Source organism: Mobula hypostoma, chromosome 9, assembly GCF_963921235.1.
Source record: "Mobula hypostoma chromosome 9, sMobHyp1.1, whole genome shotgun sequence".
In the NCBI taxonomy this organism is placed as follows: Eukaryota; Metazoa; Chordata; class Chondrichthyes; order Myliobatiformes; family Myliobatidae; genus Mobula; species Mobula hypostoma.
Genome location: NC_086105.1, coordinates 86744785 through 86770081, shown reverse-complemented (window position 1 = coordinate 86770081; position 25297 = coordinate 86744785). Strand labels below are relative to the sequence as shown.

Genomic DNA, 25297 nt, shown 5'->3' with positions numbered 1-25297 from the left:
CTCCGCTATTTAAGAAGGGGGCAAGGAAGCAAAAAGGAAATTTTAGACCTGTTAGCTTGACGTCGGTGGTTGGGAAGTTGTTGGAGTCGATTGTCAAGGATGAGGTTACAGAGTACCTGGAGGCATATGACAAGATAGGCAGAACTCAGCATGGATTCCTTAAAGGAAGATCCTGCCTGACAAACCTATTACAATTTTTTGAGGAAATTATCAGTAGGCTAGACAAGGGAGATGCAGTGGATGTTGTATATTTGGATTTTCAGAAGGCCTTTGACAAGGTGCCACACATGAGGCTGCTTAACAAGATAAGAGTCCATGGAATTACAGGAAAGTTACATACGTGGATAGAGCGTTGGCTGATTGGCAGGAAACAGAGAGTGGGAATAAAGGGATCCTATTCTGGTTGGCTGCCGGTTACCAGTGGTGTTCCACAGGGATCAGTGTTGGGGCCGCTTCTTTTTACATTGTACATCAACGATTTGGATTATGGATTATTGGCTTTGTGGCTAAGTTTGCTGATGATACGAAGATAGGTGGAGGGGCTGGTAGTGCTGAGGAAACAGAGAGTCTGCAGAGAGACTTGGATAGATTGGAAGAATGGGCAGAGAAGTGGCAAATGAAGTACAATGTTGGAAAGTGTATGGTTATGCACTTTGGCAGAAAAAATAAACGGGCAGACTATTATTTAAATGGGGAAAGAATTCAAAGTTCTGAGATGCAACGGGACTTGGGAGTCCTCGTACAGGATTCCCTTAAAGTTAACCTCCAGGTTGAGTCAGTAGTGAAGAAGGTGAATGCAATGTTGGCATTCATTTCTAGAGGAATAGAGTATAGGAGCAGGGATGTGATGTTGAGGGTCTATAAGGCGCTAGTGAGACCTCACTTGGAGTACTGTAGGCAGTTTTGGTCTCCTTATTTAAGAAAGGATGTGCTGACGTTGGAGAGGGTACAGAGAAGATTCACTAGAATGATTCCAGGAATGAGAGGGTTAACTTATGAGGAACGTTGTCCGCTCTTGGACTGTATTCCTTGGGGTTTGGAAGAATGAAGGGAGACCTCATAGAAACATTTCGAATGTTAAAAGGCATGGACAGAGTGGATGTGACAAAGTTGTTTCCCATGATGGGGGAGTCTAGTACGAGAGGGCATGACTTCAGGATTGAAGGGCGCCCTTTCAGAACAGAAATACGAAAAATTTTTTTAGTTAGAGGGTGGTGAATCTACGGAATTTGTTGCCACGGGCAGCAGTGGAGGCCAAGTCATTGGGCGTATTTAAGGCAGAGATTGATAGGTATGTGAGTAGCCAGGGCATCAAAGGTTATGGTGAGAAGGCGGGGGAGTGGGACTAAATAGGATAAAATGGATCAGCTCATGATAAAATGGCAGAGCAGACTCGATGGGCTGAATGGCCTACTTCTGCTCCTTTGTCTTATGGTCTTATGCAGAAATAGAGAAAATTCTTCAGGGTTCACAAACGTTCTAGCACCACTGCACGTATGGAGCCAAGAGAGAAAGGGGAGACATTAAATGGAACTTTGCACCTGTAATTACTTAGGAGATGATCACATAGTCTATAAAACTAAGGCAAAACAGAAGTGAGATCATGGAGTATATACAGCTTACAGAGGAGGAGGTACTTGCTGTCCTGAGGCTGAGAGCTGATGATAGAGGTGTACAAAATGATTAGAGGCATAGATTGAACATCCAGACTTTTTCATAGGACGGTAATGGCTAATACCATGGGGTATAATTTAAACGTGACTGGAGGAAAGCGGAGAATGTCAGAGGCGACTTATTTATACTGTGGCGAGTGAGTGGAACGCTCTGCCAAGGGTGGTGGTAGAGGCAAATAGTGCCATTTAAGAAACTCATGCATGATAGAACAATGGAGGGCTATGTTGGAAGGAAAGGTCAGATTAATTAAAACAACATTGCGAATCGAAGGGCTTGTACTGTGTGGTACTGTTCTGTGTTCTGCATGGGATGTTGGTCAAAAAAGTGCAGCCACTTGGCATTCAGGATTTCAACATTGGCATCGTGCGAGAAGCTAGAAAGTAGTAATTGATGATTGCCTTTCTGACTGGAGGCCTGTGTCTAGTGGTATGCCATAGGGATGGTTGTTGTTTGTCATCTATATCAAAAATCTGTTTGATAATTTTGTAAACTGGATCAGCAAACCTGTGGATGACACAAGATTGGTAGTATAGTGGGCAGCAAGGAATGCTATCAAAGCTTGCAGCAGGATCTGGACCAGATGGTAAATGGGTTAGAAAATGGTAGGTGGAATTTAATGCAGACCAGTGTGAGGTGTTTCACTTTGAAAGGACAAGCCTGTGTAGGAATTGCATAGAGAAAGGCAGGGGACTTAGAAGTGTGGTAGAACAAAGGGATCTGAGAATACAGATACATAATATCCTGAAAATGGTGAAAGAGGTAAATAGGGCTTTTGGCACATTGGCATTCATAAATCAAAGTATTGAATACAGGAGTTAGGATGTTATGTTGTATAAGACGTTGGTGAGGCCAGAGTTGGAATATTGTTTGCAGTCTGGTCACCTACGTACCTACAGGAAAGATATCAATAGCTTGAAAGAGTGCAATGAAAATTCCAACGATGTTGCCAAGAGTCAAGGACCTGAGTTACAGGGAAGGTTTGAATAAGTTTGGGCTTTATTCCCTGGAGCATAGGAGAATGAAGAGAGACTTGGTAGAGATGTGCAAAATTATGAAGAGGTAGATAGCGACAGGAGACATGCAAACTTTCTCCCCAGAGGTTAGGTGATATTAGAATGAGAAATGATATGTTTAGGATGAAAGGTGAAATATTTAAAAGGAATCCGAGAGTGAACGTATGCACTCAGTGAGTGGTAGAATGAGCTGTCAGTCTAAGTGGTGGATGCCGTCCGAATTGCAATATTTAAGAGAAGGTGCTAGCAACCGATGCAGTTAATATTATATGCGTTTCTGGTTACTTTTTTTTATCGCTATTTCGCGCATTTTTGATCAGTGTGAACTGGCTCTGTGGCCTGCAGTCAGCAAATGACACAGCACTCGAATGAACGGAACATTCCCAGACTATTTCAAGAACTCTTCGGTTTAATGTTTAATGTTTTGTGTGTTATTCACTCTTTTTTTCTGTTTGCATGATTTATTCTTTTTTTTCCCACATTGGATGTTTGTTGTTTTCTTTGAACGAGTTCCGTGGGTTTTCTTTGTTTTGTGCTGTCTGCAGAAAGATGAATATTGGGTGTATACTGCATACATTCTTGTAAAGGTGTCTTTTGCCATCCCCTATTCTTCTTCTGATGCCCATGTCGCACCTGCCATTTGATGTCACCCAGCTTCCTAAGTAGAAGAGTATACTGACTAACACTAAGCTAAGCATGACAACCTGCCTTAGAGTACTGAACTGTTGCATTTATGTTATATGTTGGACAATATCTAGTAACATGAGGAAACGAATTGAAGCAGCAGAGATGTGGTTTTTGAGGAGGATGCAAAGAATATCATGGACGAAACGAATATCTAATGAGGATGTCATGAACAGAGCAAACACAAAAAGAGAAATAATGTATGAGATCATGAAAAGGCAATGTAACTTCATTGGACATGTAATTAGGAAAGAGGAGTTAGAATGCACAGTAATTATGGGAAAGATTGAAGGGAAGAAAGCAAAAGGAAGGCAAAGACAAATGATGATGGAGACAGCAGCCAGAGAACTGGAAATGAATACCAATGAATTGATCCACTTGACCTGAAATGGGATTGTGTGGGCCATGGCAGTCAAAGCTCAAACTGGGCATCGCCCCTGATGATGATGACTGCATACATACTTCGATAATAAATGTACTTTGAAGCTTTTAAATCTCTGAAGTTTGGATGGGTACTTAGATGGTAGGAATATGAAGGACTGTGGTCTAGTGTGGGTAAATTGGGCTAGGCAAAAATAAAACAGGTTGGCATGGACTGGATCAGCTGTAGAGTCTATTCTGTGCCTCAGTGCTCTATGACTCTGACAGGTTCCTCACTGCTGCAGTACCCTCTATATGCAAGTACTAGGTGTTTATATTTTCTGATGTGTAAACAGATAAAAACAAACTTTAACGTCTCAGCCCCTTCTTTATCATGTGCTTCTACTTGCTAAGAACAACATGTAATTCATTCATATCTTTCCTATGAGAGCTTACATAAATATTTAAAATCTTTTTTCCAGTTTTTTTTTGCAAATTATTTTCTCTCTTTCCTACAGATTTACTAGTTTGTTATTTACAAATGATTTCAAAATTCGATGTCTTTTCCTCAACAGACACTAAGCATCACATTGTCTTTTCTTTAAATTTACTTTGAAAATTCTGAAGGGCAGTGGGAAGTAGATGATGAAGTGAGAGGGGTAATGAGATTGGTGTAGGTGTGCGCTGGATATTGTTGGCATGAACACATGGGCAAAAAGGCCTGTTTCAGTGCTGTATGAATCTATTAATCTCTTTGTTGTAAGCAACAACATGAATGAAAAGGGATATAGTGCTTTCCCGGCGTATATGAGGAAAAAATTTTTCCTGGGCTTCCAACCGGGTACAGATATCGATTGTAACTGCTGTTTCGATGACAAACCCTGCTGATGAATATGGCAGAGTTTGTCATCGAAACATCGGTTATAATCGATATTTGTACCCGGGTGGAAGCCTGGGAAGAGTTTATTAAACATTAATGAATAAAAACGGTTAAAATCATACACCCATTAATCCTAAATTTAAACCTTTCCAGTGATTGATCATGATAAGTAGGTTTTATAGGAAATAAGGTATGGAAGGGATTATTATTAATAGAGCAATTTATCATCTCCCTAGAAACATCTTCAAATTAACTCATCTTAGTGAAGCACTTTTAAATGTGCTCTTATTCACCTTTTGAGAACTGGTACTGTTGCATTTTTCAACCCTGTTTAGGTTCCTAGTCTGTACAAACATTGATATGAAATCATAAAGTAAAGCTGTTCGCCTTTAGTGGTGACAGAGACAGGCAAATGCTTGTGGCTACTCTCACGTTCAATACCATGTGACAGAAATCAGTGTCTTGTGTTTCTACATATGTGAAAGACAGATAGAAAAATATAATAGGAAAGTTTCAGGAACATGCTCTATTTTCTTACAGTGGAAGAAGCATTGGTTTGTTCTCAGTAACAAGGCTCTAAAGTATTACCGTGATTCTGCTGCAGAGGAGGTAAGTGTCGTGGTATTTACCTTGCAGAGTGGACACAGTTTGCGGGAAGACAGTGATATCGTATACCTTGTATTGTGAATTTTTGTTTCAGATTCATTCCTTTACTTCCTTTCTTGACAGCCAAGAATCCAACCTTCTGACTAAGTGTTGGCATACAAGCATAATATTCAACTAAGGAGTATAAGGCACACTTGTAGGTCTGAACAGTTTACTTCAGTTACTCCCATATGAGTATTACAGCAGGTTGTCAATAGACTGACTTTAGGCTAAATTGCACTTCATTAATCCATACACACCAAGCCCAAATGAAGTTTTTTTTTCAATACATCAGCTGAAATCCATTAGTGTCACACAGCCTATGGACCAAATCAAGGATTTGTAATCTGCTAGACTCAAATTCAGGGATGATGCAGAGTCTTATTTGGTGGGCACAGTTATGTCTCATCACCAGTGAGACTATTCAGCATGGAATTGTGTGGGACACGGCGAGTCTCACATGCCTGATTGATTCTTTTCAGGAAGTGACATAACCAGCTGATAAAGATAGAGCAGTGGATGTGGTGTATACAGATTTTAGTAAGACATGCAATTGTTTGCAGAGCAGACTCGATGGGCCGAATGGCCTACTTCTGCTCCTTTGTCTTGTGATCTTGTGAACAAGGTTCCCCATGGTAGGCTCATTAATTTAGGATGAGGCTTGCTCACTGAAGCAGAGGGAGGTAGTAGATGGAGCATACTGGAGGTCCATGACTAGTGGCGTTCTGCGGGGATCTGCTCTGGGACCCCTACTCTTTGTGATTTTTATAAATTACTTGGATGAGGACATGGAAGTATGGATTAGTAAATTTGCAGATGACATGAAGGTTGGTGGTGGTGTGGATGGTATAGAAGGTTGTCGTAGCATACAACGTGACATTAATAGGATACAGAGTTGGCCTGAGAAGTGGCAGATGAAATTCAATCTAGGTAAGTGTGAAATTATTTATTTTGGAAGGTTAAACTTGAAGGCAGAGTACAAGGTTAATGGCAGTATTCTTAGCAGTGTAGAGGAACAAAAGGATTTTGGGTTTAAAGTTAATAGATCTCTCAAAGTTGCCACACAGATTGGTAGGATGGTTCAGAAGTTGTACGGTGTGTTGGCCTTCATTAGTCAGAGAAATAAGCTCGGAGCTTTATAAAACTACGTAGATCACGCTTGGAGTATTGTGTTAAGTTCTAGTCTTCTCAATAGGAATAACATGGAAGCTTTAGAGAGGGTGCAGAGAAGATTTACCAGGTTGCTGCCTGGATTAGAGAATATATCTTAGAAGAAATGGTTGGGTAAACTAGGGCTGTTCTGTAGAGTGAAGGAGGATAAGAGACGACATGATAAGGGTGCACAAAGTGATAAATGTCATAGATGGACAGACAGCACCTTTCTCCCAGGGTGTCAGTGACTAATATGAGAAGACATGGTGATGGGAGAAGTATTGGGGGGGTGGGGGGTCAAGTAGGATTTTTACATAGTATTAAGTGTGTGGAATGCACTGCCTGGCACAACCCAATATGTGTATGCTGCAACCTACTTTTGACTTTGTAAGACACAGACAACCTGAGACTTGCCTCAAATCTTTAAAATATAATGGCTATACTGCTAGATCCAGCTGAAACTGAATCAGAAAATTTGTGAATCATAAAACAGTGGTTGGCCTTATCAACAATGGCAATGAAATGGCATACAGAGAGCATGAAGAAAGATGTTAAGATGAAGAAACAGCTTCTTACTCCCAGGCTGTGAGACTACTGAATTCCCTGCTACCACCCAGGTCTCACCACTTATGAAGTGCCAGTAGTATTAGTCTGTTTACTTTTTGATTTGTGTCATAAATGCACCTTATGTTAAATGTCAATCATCTTGAACATATTTTATTATTTATTAAGTTATTTGTGGTAATATTACTTTATCTTGTGTGTGAGTTATTTATACTGTGTTGTGTAGAGTAATTGAACAAAGAACATTACATTGGAAGAACAGACCCTTCTGCCCACAACATTATGCCAATGCAATTCAATTCGTAATCAAATAGGCAACCTAACTAATCCCTTCTGCATACACAGTATCGATATCCTTCCATTTCCCTCACATTCATGTCCCTATCTAAACATCTCTTAAAATTCTCCTATGCATCTACCTCTACCACCATTCCAGGCAGCACATTCTAGGCACCCGCCACTCTCTGTGTTTTGAAAAAAAACTATTTGCCTCTCATCTTCTTTGAAGTTATCCCCTCTCCTTAAATTCATGCCCTCTGGCATTAAGCTTTTTAAACCTGTCAAAAAGATATTCTCTGTCTACTCTATCTATGCCTTTCGTAATCTTATCTCTATCAGATCTCCTCTCAGCCCCTTCCACTCCAGAGAAAACAGCTCAAGTTTATCCAACCTCCACCTATAGCAGATACCTCCTAATACAGGGAGCTTCCCAGTCAATCTCTTCTACACCCTCTCCACAGCCTCGATATCCTATAATGGGTGTGACCAGGAGTGTATGCGATGTTCCAGATGCAGCCTAATTAGGGTTTTATAAAGCTGCAGCAGAACTTCCTGCCGTGAACTCCTTGCCTCTGCAAAGAAATGCAAGCGTGCCATGTGCCACCTCAACCATCCGATCAACTTGTGTAGCCACTTAACTTGGACTTCAAGATCCCTCTGCTCATCGACACTGTTAAGAGTCTTGCCCGCCCTTAACAGAGTACTGTCTCTTTACATTTGAGCTACCAAGGTGCAACACTTCACATTTGGCCAGGCTAAACTCCATCTGCCATTTCTCTACTCATATCTGCAACTGATCTATACCCCATTGTATTCTTTGCTAGTCTTCCACACTGTCCACACCACCATTAATTTTCATATCACCTGCAAACTTACTAACCCAACCATCTGAATTTTCATCCAACAGATTTATATACATCACAAACAGCAGAGGTCCCAGTACAGATCCCTGCAGAACACAACTAATCACAGACCTCCAGCTAGGATGTCCTATCAACCACAACTCTCTGTCATCAATGGGCAAGCCAGTTCTGAATCTGAACTGTCGGTTTACCATGGATTCCATGCATCTTAATCTTCTGAGTGAACCTCCGCTAAAGGACCTTGTCAAACACCTTACTAAAATCCATGTGAACAATATCCATTGGTCTAACTTCATCAATCACCATCGTCAACTTCTCAAATAACTCAATCAAGTTAGTAGACACAACTAGCCTCACACAAAACTATGCTCGCTCTCCCTGATTAGGCCGTGGTTCTCCAAATGCTCATAAAACCTATCCCTAATAATTCTCTCCATTAACTTACCTACCACTGACGGGTGACTCGCGGTCTGTAATTTCCAGGATTAACCTTGGTTCCCCTTCTTAAATAATAGAACAATATTAGCTTCTCACCAGTCCTCCAGGGCCTCACCTGTGGCTAGAGAGGACACAAAGATATTGGTCAAATTCCCAGCAAACTCTTCTCTTGCCTCTCTCAACAACCTGGAGTATATCCCATTAGGCCCTGGAAACTTATCCACCTCAGTACTCTTTAAGAGACCGAACACAACTCTCCTTTGCTTCAAAATGCCCTAGCATATTAATATGTGTGGCACTGATCTCCCTATCCTCCACATCCAAGCAAATGATCCCCCTTTATCGTTAAGTGGTCATAGAAATGTACAGTACAGAAACAGGCCTTTTGGTCCATCTAATCCATGCCAAACCATTTAAATTGCCCAGTCCCATCAACCTGCATCCAGACCATAGCCCTCCATACCCCTATCAAAGGTTCAAAGTTTCTCTTTATTGTCAAAGTATGCATGTATCATACAACTTTGCTATTTGTCTACTCCAGATAGCCATTAATACAGAAAGGCCATGGGTGTTGATGAAAGAAAAGACACATCAACTCCCCCCCCCAACCAGCATGAAAAAGAAAAGAAACAAAACTCGAGACCCCAAAATCCGCCCCCCCGCCAGTAGCACTAGCATCCACAAAAACAATCAACGATCTTCTTCACATAACAATCTCCGACTCTCTCACTCGCAGAAAAGAATGACGACAATAGCACCAAGACCCCAAATCACTGTACCATCATGTACCTATTCAAATTTCTAAATTTTGAAATTGAGCTCACATGCACCATTTGCACTGGCAGCTTGTTCTACACTGTCACAAACTTCTGAGTGAAGAAGTTTCCTTTCATGTTCCCTTAAACTTTTCACCTTTCAGCCTTAACCCAAGACCTCCAGTGGTAACCCCACCCAACCTCAGCAGAAAAAACCTGCTTGATTTTATCCTATCTATACCTCTCATAATTTCGTATACATCTATCAAATCTCTGTCTTCTATGTTCCAAGGAATAAAGTCCTAACCTATTTAATCTTACCTTATAATAACAGCAGTAAACCAATAGTACATAGAAACATAGAAAACCTACAGCACAATACAGGCCCTTTGGCCCACAAAGTTGTGCCGAACATGTCCCTACCTTAGAAATTACTAGGCTTACCTATAGCCCACAATTTTTCTAAGCTCCATGTACCTATCCAAAAGTTTCTTAAAAGACCCTATCATATCTGCCTCCACCACCGTTGCCGGCAGCCTATTCCACGCACTCACCACTCTCTGAGTAAAAAAACTTACCCCTGACATCTCCTCTGTACCTACTCCCCAGCACCTTAAACCTGTGTCCTCTTCTGCCAACCATTTCAGCCCTGGGAAAAAGCCGCTGATTATCCACACGATCAATGCCTCTCATCATCTTATACACCTCTATCAGGTCACCTCTCATTCTCCATTGCTCCAAGGAGAAAAGGCCAAGTTCACTCAACCTGTTTTCATAAGGCATGCTCCCCAATCCAGGCAACATCCTTGTAAATCTCCTCTGCACCCTTTATATGGTTTACACATCCTTCCTGCAGTGAGGCAACCAGAACTGACCACAGTACTCCAAGTGGGGTCTGACCAGGGTCCTATATAGCTGCAACATTACCTCTCGGCTCTTAAATTCAATTCCACAGTTGATGAAGGCCAATACACCGTATGCCTTCTTAACCACAGAGTCAACCTGCGCAGCTGCTTTGAGCGTCCTATGGACTCGGACCCCAAGATCCCTCTGATCCTCCACATTGCCAAGAGTCTTACCATTCATACTATATTCTGCCATCATATTTGACCGACCAAAATGAACCACTTCACACTTATCTTCACACTTCACACTTATCTGGGTTGAACTCCATCTGCCACTTCTTATCCCAGTTTTGCATCCTATCAATGTCCCACTGTAACCTCTGACAGCCCTCCACACTATCCACAACACCTCCAACCTTTGTGTCATCAGCAAACTTACTAACTCATCCCCCACTTCCTCATCCAGGTCGTTTATAAAAATCACGGAGAGTAAGGGTCCCAGAACAGATCCCTGAGACACACCACTGGTGACCGACCTCCATGCAGAATATGACCCGTCTACAACCGCTCTTTGCCTTCTGTGGGCAAGCCAGTTCTGGATCCACAAAGCAATGTCCCCTTGGATGCCATGCCTCCTTACTTTCTCAATAAGCCTTGCATGGGGTACCTTATCAAATGCCTTGCTGAAATCCATATACACTACATCTACTGTTCTTCCTTCATCAATGTGCTTAGTCACATCCTCAAAAAATTCAATCAGGCTCGTAAGGCACGACCTGCCCTTGACAAAGCCATACTGACTATTCCTAATCATATTATACCTCTCCAAATGTTCATAAATGCTGCCTCTCAGGATCTTCTCCATCAACTTAGCAACCACTGAGGTAAGGCTCACTGGTCTATAATTTCCTGGGCTATCTCTACTCTCTTTCTTGAATAAAGGAACAACATCCACAACCCTCCAATCCTCCGGAACCTCTCCCATCCCCATGGATGATTCAGAAATCATCGCCGGAGGCTCAGCAATCTCATCCCTCGCCTTCCTCGGTAGCCTGGAGTACATCTCATCCAGTCCCGGCGACTTATCCAACTTGATGCTTTCCAAAAGCTCCAGCACATCCTCTTTCTTAATATCTACATGCTCAAGCTTTTCAGTCTGCTGCAAGTCATCACTACGATCAAAAAGATCCTTTTCCATAGTGAATTAAGTACCTCTGCTATTTCCTCCAGTTCCATACATACTTTCCCACTGTCACACTTAATAGGTCCTACACTTTCACATTTTATCCTCTTGCTTTTCACATACTTGTAGAATGCCTTGGGGGTTTCTTTAATCCTGTCCGCTAAGGCCTTCTCATGGCCCCTTCTGGCTCTCTTAATTTCATTCTTAAGCATCTTCCTATTCGCCTTATAATCTTCTAGATCTCTAACATTACCTAGCTCTCTGAACCTTTTGTATGCCTTTCTTTTCATCTTGACTAGATTTATTACAGCCTTTGTACACCATGGTTCCTGTACCCTACTATAACTTCCCTGTCTCATTGGAACGTACCTGTGCAGAACTCCACACAAATATCCCCTGAACATTTGCCACATTTCTTCCGTACTTTTCTGAGAACATATGCTTCCAATTTCCTGTCTGATAGCCTCATAATTCCCCTTACGCCAATTAATCGCTTTTCTAACTTCTCTGTTCCAATCACTCCAATGCTATTGTAAAGGGGATAGAATTATGATCACTATCTCCAAAATGCTCTCCCACTGAGAGATCTGACACCAGACCAGGTTCATTTCCCAATACCAAATCAAGTACAGCCTCTCCTCTTGTCGGCTTATCTACATATTGAGTCAAGAAACCTTCCTGAGCATACCTAACAAACTTCACCCCATCTAAAACTCTTGCTCTAAGGAGATGCCAATCGATATTTGGAAAATTAAAATCTCCCATCACGACAACTCTGTTATTATTACACCTTTCCAGGATCTGTTTCCCTATCTGCTCCTCGATATCCCTGTTACTATAAAAAAACACTCGGTAAAGTTATTGACCCCTTCCTGTTCCTAACCTGCACTCACAGAGACTCCGTAGACAATCCCTCCGTGGTGTCCACCTTTTCTGCAGCCGTGACACTATCCCTGATTAACAGTGCCACGCCCCCACCTATTTTGCCTCCCTCCCTGTCCTTTCTGAAACATCTAAAACCTGGTACTTGAAGTAACCATTCCTGTCCCTGAGCCACTTAAGTCTCCGTAATGGCCACCACGTCATATCTCCAAGTACTGATCCACGCTCTAAGCTCATCCGCTTTGTTCACAACACTCCTTGCATTAAAATAGACGCATCCCAAACCTTCGGTCTGAGTGCGTCCCTTGTCTATCACCTGCCTATCCTCCCTCTTGCACTGTCTATAAGCTTTCTCTATTTGTGAGCCAACCTCCTCTTCCCCAGTCTCTTCAGTTCAGTTCCCATCCCCCAACAATTCTAGTTCAAACTCTCCCCAGTGTAGCCTTAGCAAACCTCCCTGCCAGGATATTCGTCTCCCTGGGATTCAAGTGCAACCCATCTTTTTTGTAACAGGGATATCAAGGAGCAGATAGGGAGACAGATTCTGGAAAGGAGTAATAATAACAGGGTTGTTGTGGTGGGAGATTTTAATTTCCCAAATGTTGATTGGCATTTCCCGAGCGTGAGGGGTTTAGATGTGGTGGAGTTTGTTAGGTGTGTTCAGGAAGGTTTCTTGACACAATATGCAGATAAGCCTACAAGAGGAGAGGCTGTACTTGATCTGGTATTGGGAAATGAACCTGGTCAGGTGTCAGGTCTCTCAGTGGGAGAGCATTTTGGAGATAGTGATCACAATTCTATCTCCTTTACCATAGCATTGGAGAGGGAAAGGAACAGACAAGTTAGGGAAACGTTTAATTGGAGTAAGGGGAAATAGATGCTATCAGGCAGGAACTTGGAAGCATAAATTGGAAACAGATGTTCTCAGGGAAACATACGGAAGAAATGTGGCAAATGTTCAGGGGATATTAGCGTGAGGTTCTGCGTGGGTATGTTCCAATGAGACAGGGAAAGGATGGTAGCATACAGGAATCGTGATGTACAAACTGACGGTGGTATCTGAAAAGAGGATGCTGTCGAAGTTGCATGCCATCTTGGAGAATGTCTCCCATCCACTACATAATGGACTGGTTGGGCACAAGAGTACATTCAGCCAGAGACTCATTCCACCGAGATGCAACACAGAGCGTCATAGGAAGTCATTCCTGCCTGTGGCCATCAAACTTTACAACTCCTCCCTTGGAGGGTCAGACACCCTGAACCAATAGGCTGGTCCTGGACTTATTTCCTGGTGTAATTTACATATTACTATTTAATTATTTATGGTTTTATCACTATTTAATTATTTAAGGTGCAACTGTAATGGAAACCAGTTTCCCTCGGGATCAATAAAGTATGACTATGACTATGAAAGGCTGTTGTAAATCTAGTCAAGAAGAAGAGCTTACAAAAGGTTCAAAAACCTAGCTATTGATAGGGATCTAGAAGATTATAAGGCTAGCAGGAAGGAGCTTAAGAATTAAATTAGGAGAGCCAGAAGGGGCCATAAGAAGGCCTTGGCAGACAGAATTAAGGAAAACCCCAAGGCATTCGACAAGTATGTGAAGAGCAAGAGGATAAGATGTGAGAGAATAGGACCAATCAAGTGTGACAGTGGAAAACTGCATGGAACCGGAGGAGCTGGCACAGGTACTTAATGAATACTTTGCTTCAGTATTCACTATGGAAAAGGATCATGGCGATTATAGGGATGACTTGCAGCAGACTGAAAAGCTTGAGCATGTAGATATTAAGAAAGAGGATGTGCTGGAGCATTTGGAAAACATTAAGTTGGATAAGTCACAAGGACCGGACGGGATGTACCCCAGGCTACCGTGGGAAGCGAGGGAGGAGATTGCTGAGCCTCTGGTGATGATCTTGCATCATCAATGAGGACGGGAAAGGTTCTGGAGGATTGGAGGGTTGCGGATGTTGTTCCTTTATTCAAGAAAGAGAGTAGGGATAGCCGAGAAAATTATAGACCAATGAATCTTACTTCAGTGGTTCGTAAGTTGATGGAGAAGGTCCTGAGAGGCAGGATTTATGAACATTTGGAGGAGCATAATATGATCAGGAATAATCAGCATGGCTTGGTCAAAAGCAGGTCGTGCCTTACAAGCCTGATAGAATTTTTGAGGATGTGACTAAACACATTGATGAAGGTAGAGCAATAGATGTAGTGTACATGGATTTTAGCAAGGCATTTGATAAGGTATCCCATGCAAGGCTTATTGAGAAAGTCAGGAGGCATGGCATCCAAGGGGACATTGCTTTGTGGATCCAGATCTAGCATGCCCACAGAAGGCAAAAGGTGGTTGTAGACGGGTCATAGTCTGCATTTGTGACCAGTGGTGTGCCTCAGATCTGTTCTGGGACCCCTACTCTTTGTGATTTTTATAAATGACCTGGATGAGGAAGTGGAGGGATGGGTTAGTAAATTTGCTGATGACACAAAGGTTGGGGGTGTTGTGGATAGTGTGGAGGGCTGTCAGAGGTTACAATGGGACATTGATAGGATGCAAAACTGGGCTGAGAAGTGGCAGATGGAGTTCAAACTAGATAAGTGTGAGGTGGTTCATTTTGGTAGGTCAAATATGATGGCAGAATATAGTATTAATGGTAAGACTCTTGGCAGTGTGGAGGATCAGAGGGATCTTGAGGTCCGAGTCCATAGGACATTCAAGGCTGCTACGCACGTCGACTCTGTGGTTAAGAAGTCATACGGTGCATTGGCCTTCATCAATCCTGGGATTGAGTTTAAGAGCCAAGCGGTAATGTTGCCGCTATTTTTCTATGCTCCATGTATCCATCCAGGAGTCAGACCCCACTTAGAGTACTGTGCTCAATTTTGGTTGCCTCACTACAGGAAGGAAACCATAGAAAGGGTGCAGAGGAGACTTACAAGGATGTTGCCTGGATTGGGGAGCATGCCTTATGAGAATAGGTTGAGTGAACTCGGTCTTTTGTCCTTGGAGCGACGGAGGATGAGAGGTGACCTAATAGAGGTGTATAAGATGATGAGAGGCATTGATCGTGTGGATAGTCGAAGGCATTTTCCCAGGGCTGAAAAGGCTAGCACGAGAGGGCATAGTTTTAAGCTGCTTGGAAGTAGGTACAGAGGAGATGTCAGGGGTAAGTTTTTTACGCAGAGAGTGGTGAGTGTGTGGAATGGGCTGCCGGCGGCAGTGGTGGAGGCGGAAACAATAGGGTCTTTTAAGAGACTCCTGTATGGATATATGGAGCTTAGAAAAATAGAGGGCTGTGGGTAAGCCTAGGTATCTCTAAGCTAAGAACATGTTCGGCACAGCTTTGTGGGCCGAAGGGCCTGTACTGTGCTGTAGGTTTTCTGTGCTTCTATGTTTCTATAACTCAGATTTTCTAGTTCCAGCAACATCCTTGTAAATTTTCTCTGTTCTCTTTCAACCTTATTTCTATCTTTTCTGCAGGTAGGTGACCAAAACTACACAAAATACTCCAAATTAGGCCGCAACAACATCTTATACAACCTCAGTATAACATCGCATCTTCTGTACTCAATACTGTGATTTATGAAGGCCAATGTGCCAAAAGTTTTCTTTACGACCTGTCTACATGTCATGCCACTTTCAATGAACTATGGACCTGTATTCCCAATTCCCTCCGTTCTGTCGCTCTCCAGTGCCCTTATGTTCACCGTTTAACACCTACGCTGGGTCGTCCAACCAAAGTGCAGCACCTCATTAAATTCCATCTGCCATTCTTCAGCCCATTTTTCCAGCTGGTCCAGATCCCGCTGCAAGATAGTCTTTCTCGCTGTCCACTGCATCCCTGCTCTTGGTGTCATCCGCAAATTTGCTGTTCCAGTTAACCATATTATCATCCAGATCATTTATATTGATGACAAACAACGGACCCAGCACTGATCCCTGCACACTCCTCTACTCACAGGCCTCTAGTCAGAGAGGCAACCATCTACTTCCACTCTCTGGCTTCGCCCACAAAGTCAACGCCTAATCCAATTTACTATCTCATCTTGAATGCCAAGCAACTGAACCTTCTTAATTAACCTTACATCTGAGACCTTGTTGAATGTCTTGCTAAAATCCATGTAGATAATATCAACTTTCCTCGTAACTTTCTCGAAAAACTCTTCAGGTTGGATAGACACGACTTACCATGGCCTACCTACCCATTATCTGTCCAGGTCTATCCAAATACTCATATATTTCCAGCATCTGCAAATTTTCTCATGGTTGTGTTTTTACTTGTATATTTGGTCCCTTAGAATACCAGCCTATGATTTCCTAGTTTATTTTTAGAGCCTTTCTCAAACAGCAGAACAACAACAAACAGCTTATCCTCCAGTACCTCACCTGTCGCTAAGGATGATATCTCCGTTAGGGACCCTGCAGTTTCTGTACTTGCCTTCCACAGAGTCTGAAGGCAGACCTTGTCAGGCCTTGGGGATTTATCCTCCCTGATTTACCTGAAGGCAGCCAACACCTTCTCCTTTGTAAACTGAATAGGGTCCATGGGACTTTGCTGCTGCTTTGCCTCACTTCTATAGACTCTATCCATCTCCTGAGTAAACACAGATGCAAACATTTAAGATTTCCCCCATCTGTTTTGGCTCCACACACGGATTACCATTCTGATCTTCCAGAGGACCAATTTTGCCCCTTACAATCCTTTTGCTTTTAACATATCTATAGAAACCCCTAGGATTCTCCTTCACCTTGTCTGCTAGGGCAAACTCATGCCTTCTTTGACCCTTCCTGATTTCTTTCTTAAGTGTTCTCTTGCATTTCTTATACTCCAACAGTACTTCATCTGTTCCTACCTGCCTCTATTGCAATGCACCTCATTGTCTTTTCTTAACAGGGCCTCAATATCTCTCAAAAGCCATGATTTCATAAACCTGTTACCTTTAGGTTTTATTCTGATAGCCACATGCAAGCTTTGTACTCTCAATGTTTCACTTATGAATACTTCCCACATGTTTGCCAGAAAACAACCTGTCCTAATCCACTTGCCAGATCCTTTCTGATGCCATCAAAACTGGCCTTTCTCCAATTTACAATCTCAACTAGACCTATTATCCTTTTTCCATATTATTTATAAGCTTATGTCATTAGGTTCACTAGATGCAACTTATGTCACCTGCCCTGCTTCATTCCTTAATAACAGATCAAGTATCATACACTATCTCATTGGGACTTCTATGTACTGATTAAGGAAACTTTTCTGAACACATTTGACAACCCATCCAAACTAGTCCTTTTATAGTATGGGAGTCCCAGTCATTGTGTGGAAAGTTAAAATCACCTACTATAACAACTTCACAAAATGCTGGAGAAACTCAGCAGGTCAGGCAGCATTTATGGAAAAAAGTACAGTCGAAGTTTTGGGCTGAAACCTTTTGGCAGGTTTCACCCACATCATCGTTTCATGAACTGATGCATAAGTTCATCACCTTTACCTATAATACTCCCAGCATTAAAATACACAAACACTTCAAACTATCTGTCTCATTTTATTTATTACTTTGCTCCAGCCAGTTTCTACTGGCCCTGCATCTCCCTTCCTCTCCATTGCTCCATTTTCTGATTTGCTGCTCTGGTTCCTATCCCATGTAGCAATCGCAAACCTGGCTAAGATATTGGTTTGCCTTCAGTTCAAGAGGAACCCTTCCCTCTTGTACAGGTCATCTCTGTCCCAGAAGAGGTTCCAGTGATCCAAAAACCTGAAACACTACCCCTACACCATCTCCAAAGGGGTCACAGTCTCAAAGTAAAAATTACATCGTTCATAAGGACATGGAGAGTTAAGATTTACTAGAATATGGGCCAAATGCAAGAAATTGGGACCAGCAGGGGGTGCATTGTGGTCACCATTGACTCTTTGAGCAGTATTATTACACCTCAGCAACATGTATACCACTTCGGGTACTGCTGAAGAAATGACCCATCGGGGCATTACTGCAGCAGCCAGGTTAGTGGCATTGTGGCTGGCTCTGAGGCTCGGTGGAGAAGGGTGAAGTCAGGCAGAGCAATAGTGATAGGAGACTTGATAAGGGAATGGATAGATTCTGAGACTGTGATGGAGAAGCCAGGATGGTGCGTTGCCTCCCAGGTGCCAGAGTCCAGGATATCTCAGAGCAGCTGCAGAATATTCTCAAGGGGGAAGGTGAGCAGCCTATGTTTAATCAGGATTTCCTTTTTTTTTCTCTCGACAGGCAGTGGATTTAGATGGGGAGATTGATTTAAGTGGCTGCGACGATGTGACTGAATATGAAGTTCAGAGGAATTATGGATTTCAGATCCTTGTAAGTATAGATTTCAACTGAAATTATATTCCAGAATAAATTCATGAAAAAGAGGCAATTATTTCATAAAGTATTTAAGATCATTTTTACTTGTATTGAGCCAGAGGCTTTGTTTTCTAGTAGGCAGAATGGGTATATGGGAATGTTGTCACAGAAATTTGCGCCCTAGTAATGGAACTGTATTACTCTCAAAATGGTTGTTTGGACAATTTTCCCTTTATAATGAGCTTGATATCTTAAAAATCTGTAACTGGATTGTTTTCTAACTTCCTCTTGATAGATAAATGCTTAGATATTTGTCTGTTGACTCATTTTGGATCAGAAACCGAGTAGGGTTTTCAGTAGTTTTATCGGGTTGAGAGCTGGTTCCTGAAGCAGCTGTAAGGTTATTCACAAAATCAGTTTACACTAATTCATTACTGAGCCACACTCGAATGCTATCCAATCTAATGCTAAAGAATTCATCCTCAGAGAGAAGTTATTTCCTCCACTAATGGTACAACTGGCATATCACAAATAGGATGTGATAGGAAATAAGAGTTTAGTGCTCTACTTAGACACTCCCCCCAGTTAATGGTTGGGGTCCATGGCATATAAAGGTTGGGAACCCCTGATTAAGACAGTGAAATAGAATATAGATGTTGTGCCAACTTTTTAACCAACTCTAAAACCAATCTAACCCTTCTCTCCTCCATAGCCCTGCATTTTTCTAACATCTACGTGTCTGTCTAAGACTTTTTACATGTCTCTATTATATCTCCCTCTACCACCACTCCTGGCAGCACGTTCCACACGCTTGCAACTCTTTGTGTAAAAAAAAACTTACCTCTGATATCCATCTCCACAATTTCTGTACTCCAATCACCTTAAAATATTGCCCCCGGGGGACAAGGTGTTTGCCTATCCACTCGAGCTATGCCCCTTGTCTTGTATACCTCTATCAAATCACCTCCCATCCTCCTTCACTGCAGAGAGAAAAAACACCTGTCCTGCTCAACCATTTTTCATAAGACATGTCCTCTAGTCCAGGCAATATCCTGGTAAACCTCCTCTGTATCCTCTTGAAAGCTTCCAGAACTGAACACAATATCCCAGGTGTGGTCTAACCAAGGTTTTATAGAGCTGCAACATTACCTCGTGGCTCTTGAACTCAATCTCTTAACTAACGAAGGCCAACATAACATATGCCACCTTAACTACCCTATCAACTCGCACAGTAATTTTGAAGCGTCTATGGATGTGGACCTCAAGATGTCACTGTACCTCCACACTGCTAAGAATCCTGTTGTTAACCCTGTATTCTGCCTTCAAATTAAATTTTCCAAAAGGAAATACCTCTCAGTTTTCCAGGTTGAACTCCTTCTGCCACTGTATCATCCCAGCTCGGCATCCTCTCAGTGTCATGTTGTAAACTATGGCAACCTTCTACAATATCCACAACTCCACCTAACTTCATGTCATTTGCAAACTTATTAACCCACCCTTCCACTTCCTTGTCCAAGTCATATACGTTTGTAGAAAAATCTCAAAGAGTAAGAGTTCCTTGTGGAACAAATTCCTGTGGAACTCCACTGATCACCAACTTCCAGGTAGAATATGCTCCATCTACTACCACCCTCTGCCTTCTGTGGGCAAGCAAATTCTGAATCTATACTGCCATGTTTCCCTGTATCCCATACCTCCTGACTTTTGAAATTAGCCTATTATGGGGAACACTATCAAATGTCTTACTAAAATCCATATACGCTGTATCTACTGCTCTACCTTCATCAATGTGTTTTGTCTCATAATCAAAGAATTCAATCAGGCTCATGAGACATAAACTACCTCTTACAAAGCCATGCTGACTGTCCCTAATCAGACTATACTTCTCCAAACCCTATCTCTAAGAATTTTCTCCAATAATTTGCCCACCACTGACGTAAGACTCATTGATCTGTAATTCCCAGGATTATCCCTACTCTCTTTCTTGAACTAAGTAATGACATTTGCCACCCTCTAAATATCCTGTATGACTCCTGTGGCCAGTTGGCGACAAATAAGCAGTAAGACAATTCCAAACTTTTGTTCACTGCAGTGTCAAGCATTCAGGCTTGGAGATGCCAGAAATGGCCTGGAGTAAAAAATAAAACTACTTCATGACTTCAACAAGTTAGGTACTACAAAGAATTTGTAGGTATCAACAATCATCTTGAACGTTGCAATGAGAGTGAAGGCCTGGAGGATCTTCATCTATAGCATCTTTCCACTATCTGCTCTAGGTATCTGCTTGATTTGTTTGTTCATTGCGTACGCTGGATGCATTCCTCTGTTGTTAAATATTAGGAACTATTATTTAGGAATTATTATGAAGGAAGTTTTATATTACTACTGGTAGTGTTCTAATTTGCTCTGTATTAAGTGTTACTCGTTTTGTTTCTTTTTTGATACTTTTCACCTATTTCCATGAAATTTCAGCTAATTAGGGCAGCCACTTAATTGGGCCAAAATGTACTGGTCCTGAAATGTTCCAATTAACCAGAATTCACTGTATCTAGAATTTTAGCATATAACTAGCTGCTATTTTTTTCATATATAATTCAACCAAGCTCCATGCTTAGGTTGCACCACTCTGCAACCCCTTCTCCCTCACATTCCATCAGCTACTCCTGGGCCCTCGGAGGCTCCGTCTTCCTCTCACCCCAACCCTCCCCTCTCCTCTGACACCACCAGCCTCCCTCCCCCTCCCCTCTCTGATCCCAATTCTCATCCGTGCCAGGTCTTTACCATCCCCTCCGACCTTCAACTCTCTGTCCTCAGTAAGGGCCTCACCTTTGTCCCCCTTCGCCCACACCTCAGCGAGTTCCGCGTTCGCCATGACGCTGAACTCTTCTTCCGCTGGCTCCGTCTTTGAGCCTACTTCTTTGGCAAGGACTCTCCCACCCCCACGGATGACCCCTTCTCCCATCTTCAACCCTCCACCTCTTCATGGACACCCTGCTCTGGTCTTCTGCCTGCTCTGGATCTCTTTATTGCTAACTGCCGACGGGACATCAACCATCTCGACTTCACCGCACCTTGTTCCAATTCCAACCTCACTCCTTCCGAATGCTCTGCTCTCTACTCCCTCCACATGAATCCTAACCTTACTATAAAACCCGCCGATAAGGGGGGTGCTGTTGTGGTCTGGTGTACTGACCTCTACCTTGCCGAGGTACAGCGACAACTCGCGGATACCTCCTCTTATTTACCCCTCGATCATGACCCCACTAAGGAGCACCAGGCCATTGTCTCCCGCACCATCACCGACTTTATCAGCTCAGGGGATCTCCCATCCACTGCTACCAACCTCATAGTTCCTACACCCCGCACTTCCCGTTTCTACCTCCTTCCCAAGATCCACAAACTTGCCTGTCCAAGTAGACTCATTGTCTCAGCTTGCTCCTGCCCCACCGAACTCATTTCTGCATACCTCGACACTGTTTTATCCCCCCTTGTTCAATCCCTCCCTGCCTATGTTCCTGACACTTCTCACGCTCTGAAACTTTTCGATGATTTTAAGTTCCCTGGCCCCCACCGTTTTATTTTTACCATGGATGTCCAGTCCCTATATACTTCCATCCCCCATCAGGAAGGTCTCAAAGCCCTCCGCTTCTTTTTGGATTCCAGACCTAATCAGTTCCCCTCTACCACCACTCTGCTCCGTCTAGCAGAATTAGTCCTTACTCTTAATAATTTCTCCTTTGGCTCCTCCCACTTCCTCCAAACTAAAGGTGTAGCCATGTAGTATGGGCCCCAGCTATACCTGCCTTTTCATTAGCTTTGTGGAACAATCCATGTTCCGTGCCTATTCTGGTATCTGTCCCCCACTTTTCCTTCGCTACATCGACGACTGCATTGGCGCTGCTTCCTGCACGCATGCTGGGCTCGTTGACTTCATTAACTTTGCCTCCAACTTTCACCCTGCCCTCAAGTTTACCTGGTCCATTTCCGACACCTCCGTCCCATTTCTAGATCTTTCTGTCTCTATCTCTGGAGACAGCTTATCTACTGATGTCTACTATAAGCGTACTGACTCTCACAGCTATCTGGACTATTCCTCTTCTCACCCTGTCTCTTGCAAGAATGATATCCCCTTCTCACAATTCCTCCGTCTCCGCCGCATCTGCTCTCAGGCTGAGGCTTTTTATTCCAGGACGCAGGAGATGTCCTCCTTTTATAAAGAAAGGGGCTTCCCTTCCTCCACCATCAACTCTGCTCTCAAACGCATCTCCCCCATTTCACGCACATCTGCTCTCACTCCATCCTCCCGCCACCCCACTAGGAATAGGGTTCCCCTTGTTCTCACCTACCACTCCACCAACCTCTGGGTCCAACATATAATTCTCTGTAACTTCCGCCACCTCCAACAGGATCCTACCACTAAGCACATCTTTCCCTCCCCCCCTGCTTTCCGCAGGGATTGCTCCCTACGTGTCTCCCTTGTCCATTCGTCCCCTCATCCCTCGCCACCGATCTCCCTCTTGGCACTTATCCTTGTAAGCGGAACAAGTGCTACACGTGCCCTTACACTTCCTCCCTCACTACCATTCAGGGCCCCAGACAGTCTTTCCAGGTGAGGTGACACTTCACCTGTGAGTCGGCTGGGGTGATATACTGCGTCCGGTGCTCCCGATATGGCCTTCTATATATAGGCAAGACCCGACGCAGACTGGGAGATCGTTTTGCTGAACATCTACGCTCTGTCCGCCAGAGAAAGCAGGATCTCCCAGCGGCCACACATTTTAATTCCACGTCCCATTCCCATTCTGATATGTCTAGCCATGGCCTCCTCTACTGTAAAGATGAAGCCACACTCAGGTTGGAGGAACAACACCTTATATTCCGTCTGGGTAGCCTCCAACCTGGTGGCATGAACATTGACTTCTCAAACTTCCGCTAATGCCCGACCTCCCCCTCGTACCCCATCCATTATTTATTTATTTATATACACACTTTCTTTTTCTCTCTCTCTCCTTTTTCTCCCTCTATCCCTCTCACTATACCCTTTGCCCATCCTCTGGGTTTTTCCTCCCTCCTCTTTTTCTTTCTCCCTAGGCCTCCTGTCCCATGATCTGCTCTTATCCCTTTTGCCAATCAACTGTCCAGCTCTTGGCTCCATCCCTCCCCCTCCTGTCTTCTCCTATCATTTTGGATCTCCCCTCCTCCTCCCACTTTCAAATCTCTTACTAACTCTTCTTTGAGTTAGTCCTGACGAAGGGTCTCGGCCCGAAACGTCGACTGTACCTCTTCCTAGAGATGCTGCCTGGCCTGCTGCGTTCACCAGCAACTTTGATGTGTGTTGCTTGAAATTCCAGCATCTGCAGATTCCTCGTCCATGCTTAGGTTCTTATTTGACTCCCAGTTGTCAGTTATTTTCTTCAGCCCAGTTCAAAGTTTGATAATTTTTACAATGTGTCTGGGCTGGTACAGTAGCACATGAGTATAACTGTTGCCTCATAGCTCCACACTCTGTGTGGAGTTTACATGTTGTTTATGTGACTGCATATGTTTCTTTTGAATGTTCTGGTTTTCTCCCACAAGCAGTTGTACGGGATAGAAGTTTAATTGGCTGCTAGTGTAAAGTTGAATGGTAGAATCTGAAGTGTTAAGGGGGATGTGGATAAGATAAACTGGGGGTTGGCACAGATCTGGTGTGCCATAAAGCCAGTTTCCATACTGTGTGTTTCTGACTCCACTGATGATTTTTGTTAATGCCCCATGATGTAGACAAAAGGGAAGGTGTACACGTTGTCTGCCATGACGTCTGGAATTCGCCGGAACTGGATCCAGGCAATAATGAAAAATGTTCATCCTGCAGATACTCCAGATGTGACCAGGTAGGTGCTTAGGAAGTTTGTGTGTAAGTGACTGTCACATATATCTGATATAGCAGTAGTTCTACAGTCCTTGGCGATGCTCATTGATTCAACAGGAGTGAAATAGATTTTGATATCGTACACAGGTGATTCCTGTGTTACAGCCATTGGGGTAATGAAAATTTGACCTTACATAATTCATGAGTCACCACGCAAAAATTTGAGATACAGAATAAAATTTGTTCTTGTGGGGGGGAAGAAAGGGTAAATTAATAAGTATTTTTTTCAGTTTGTTTTCCTTGATGTCCAAATGATTTGGTTTCATGTCATGATAAGGAAGCTATTGGAGAGGATACTGAGGGATAGGATTCGTGTAGATTTGGAAAGTCATAGCCTTGTTGGGGACAGTCAACATGGCTTTGTGCAGGGCAGGTCATGCATTACCAAATTAATAGAGATTTTTGAGGAGATGACAAAAGAGTGTGATGAGTGTAAGGCAGTTGATACTGTTTATGTAAAGCTTTGATATGTCCCTCATGGTAGGCTGATTCAGAAATGAGATCCAGAGTGAATTACAAGTTTGATTTCAGAACTAGCTTATGCATAAAAGAGTAAGGCTGTTATTCCAGCTAGAGGTCTGTGAGCAATGGTGTTTCACAAGGATCGGTGCTCAGACCTGTTGTTTGTGATATGTATTGCTGATTCAGATGAAAATGTAGATGGGTGGATTTGTACAATTGTGAATGACATCAAGATTGATGGAAGCTTTCATCTTTCCTGTATGCAATGTAAACTGTAGGGAATCAAAGAATACAGTGGATATCGATCAGTTACAGACTGATGTGGGCAGAGAAGTGGCAGATGGTATTTTCTCTAGGCAAGTGTTGCATTTTGGAACAT

General features: G+C 43.0%; 1 protein-coding gene across 7 annotated transcripts in view; it reads left to right on the top strand.

Annotated features, from left to right (window-relative positions):
- LOC134351833 (myosin phosphatase Rho-interacting protein-like) overlaps nt 1-25297 on the top strand; it is a 313354-nt gene that overhangs the window by 178876 nt on the left and 109181 nt on the right. For all 7 annotated transcript variants that reach the window (XM_063058603.1, XM_063058608.1, XM_063058602.1 and 4 more), the window contains 3 exons: nt 5152-5220; nt 18471-18560; nt 24309-24418. In XM_063058603.1, the coding sequence (XP_062914673.1) occupies nt 5152-5220; nt 18471-18560; nt 24309-24418 (269 nt within the window). The remainder of the gene's footprint in view (nt 1-5151; nt 5221-18470; nt 18561-24308; nt 24419-25297) is intronic.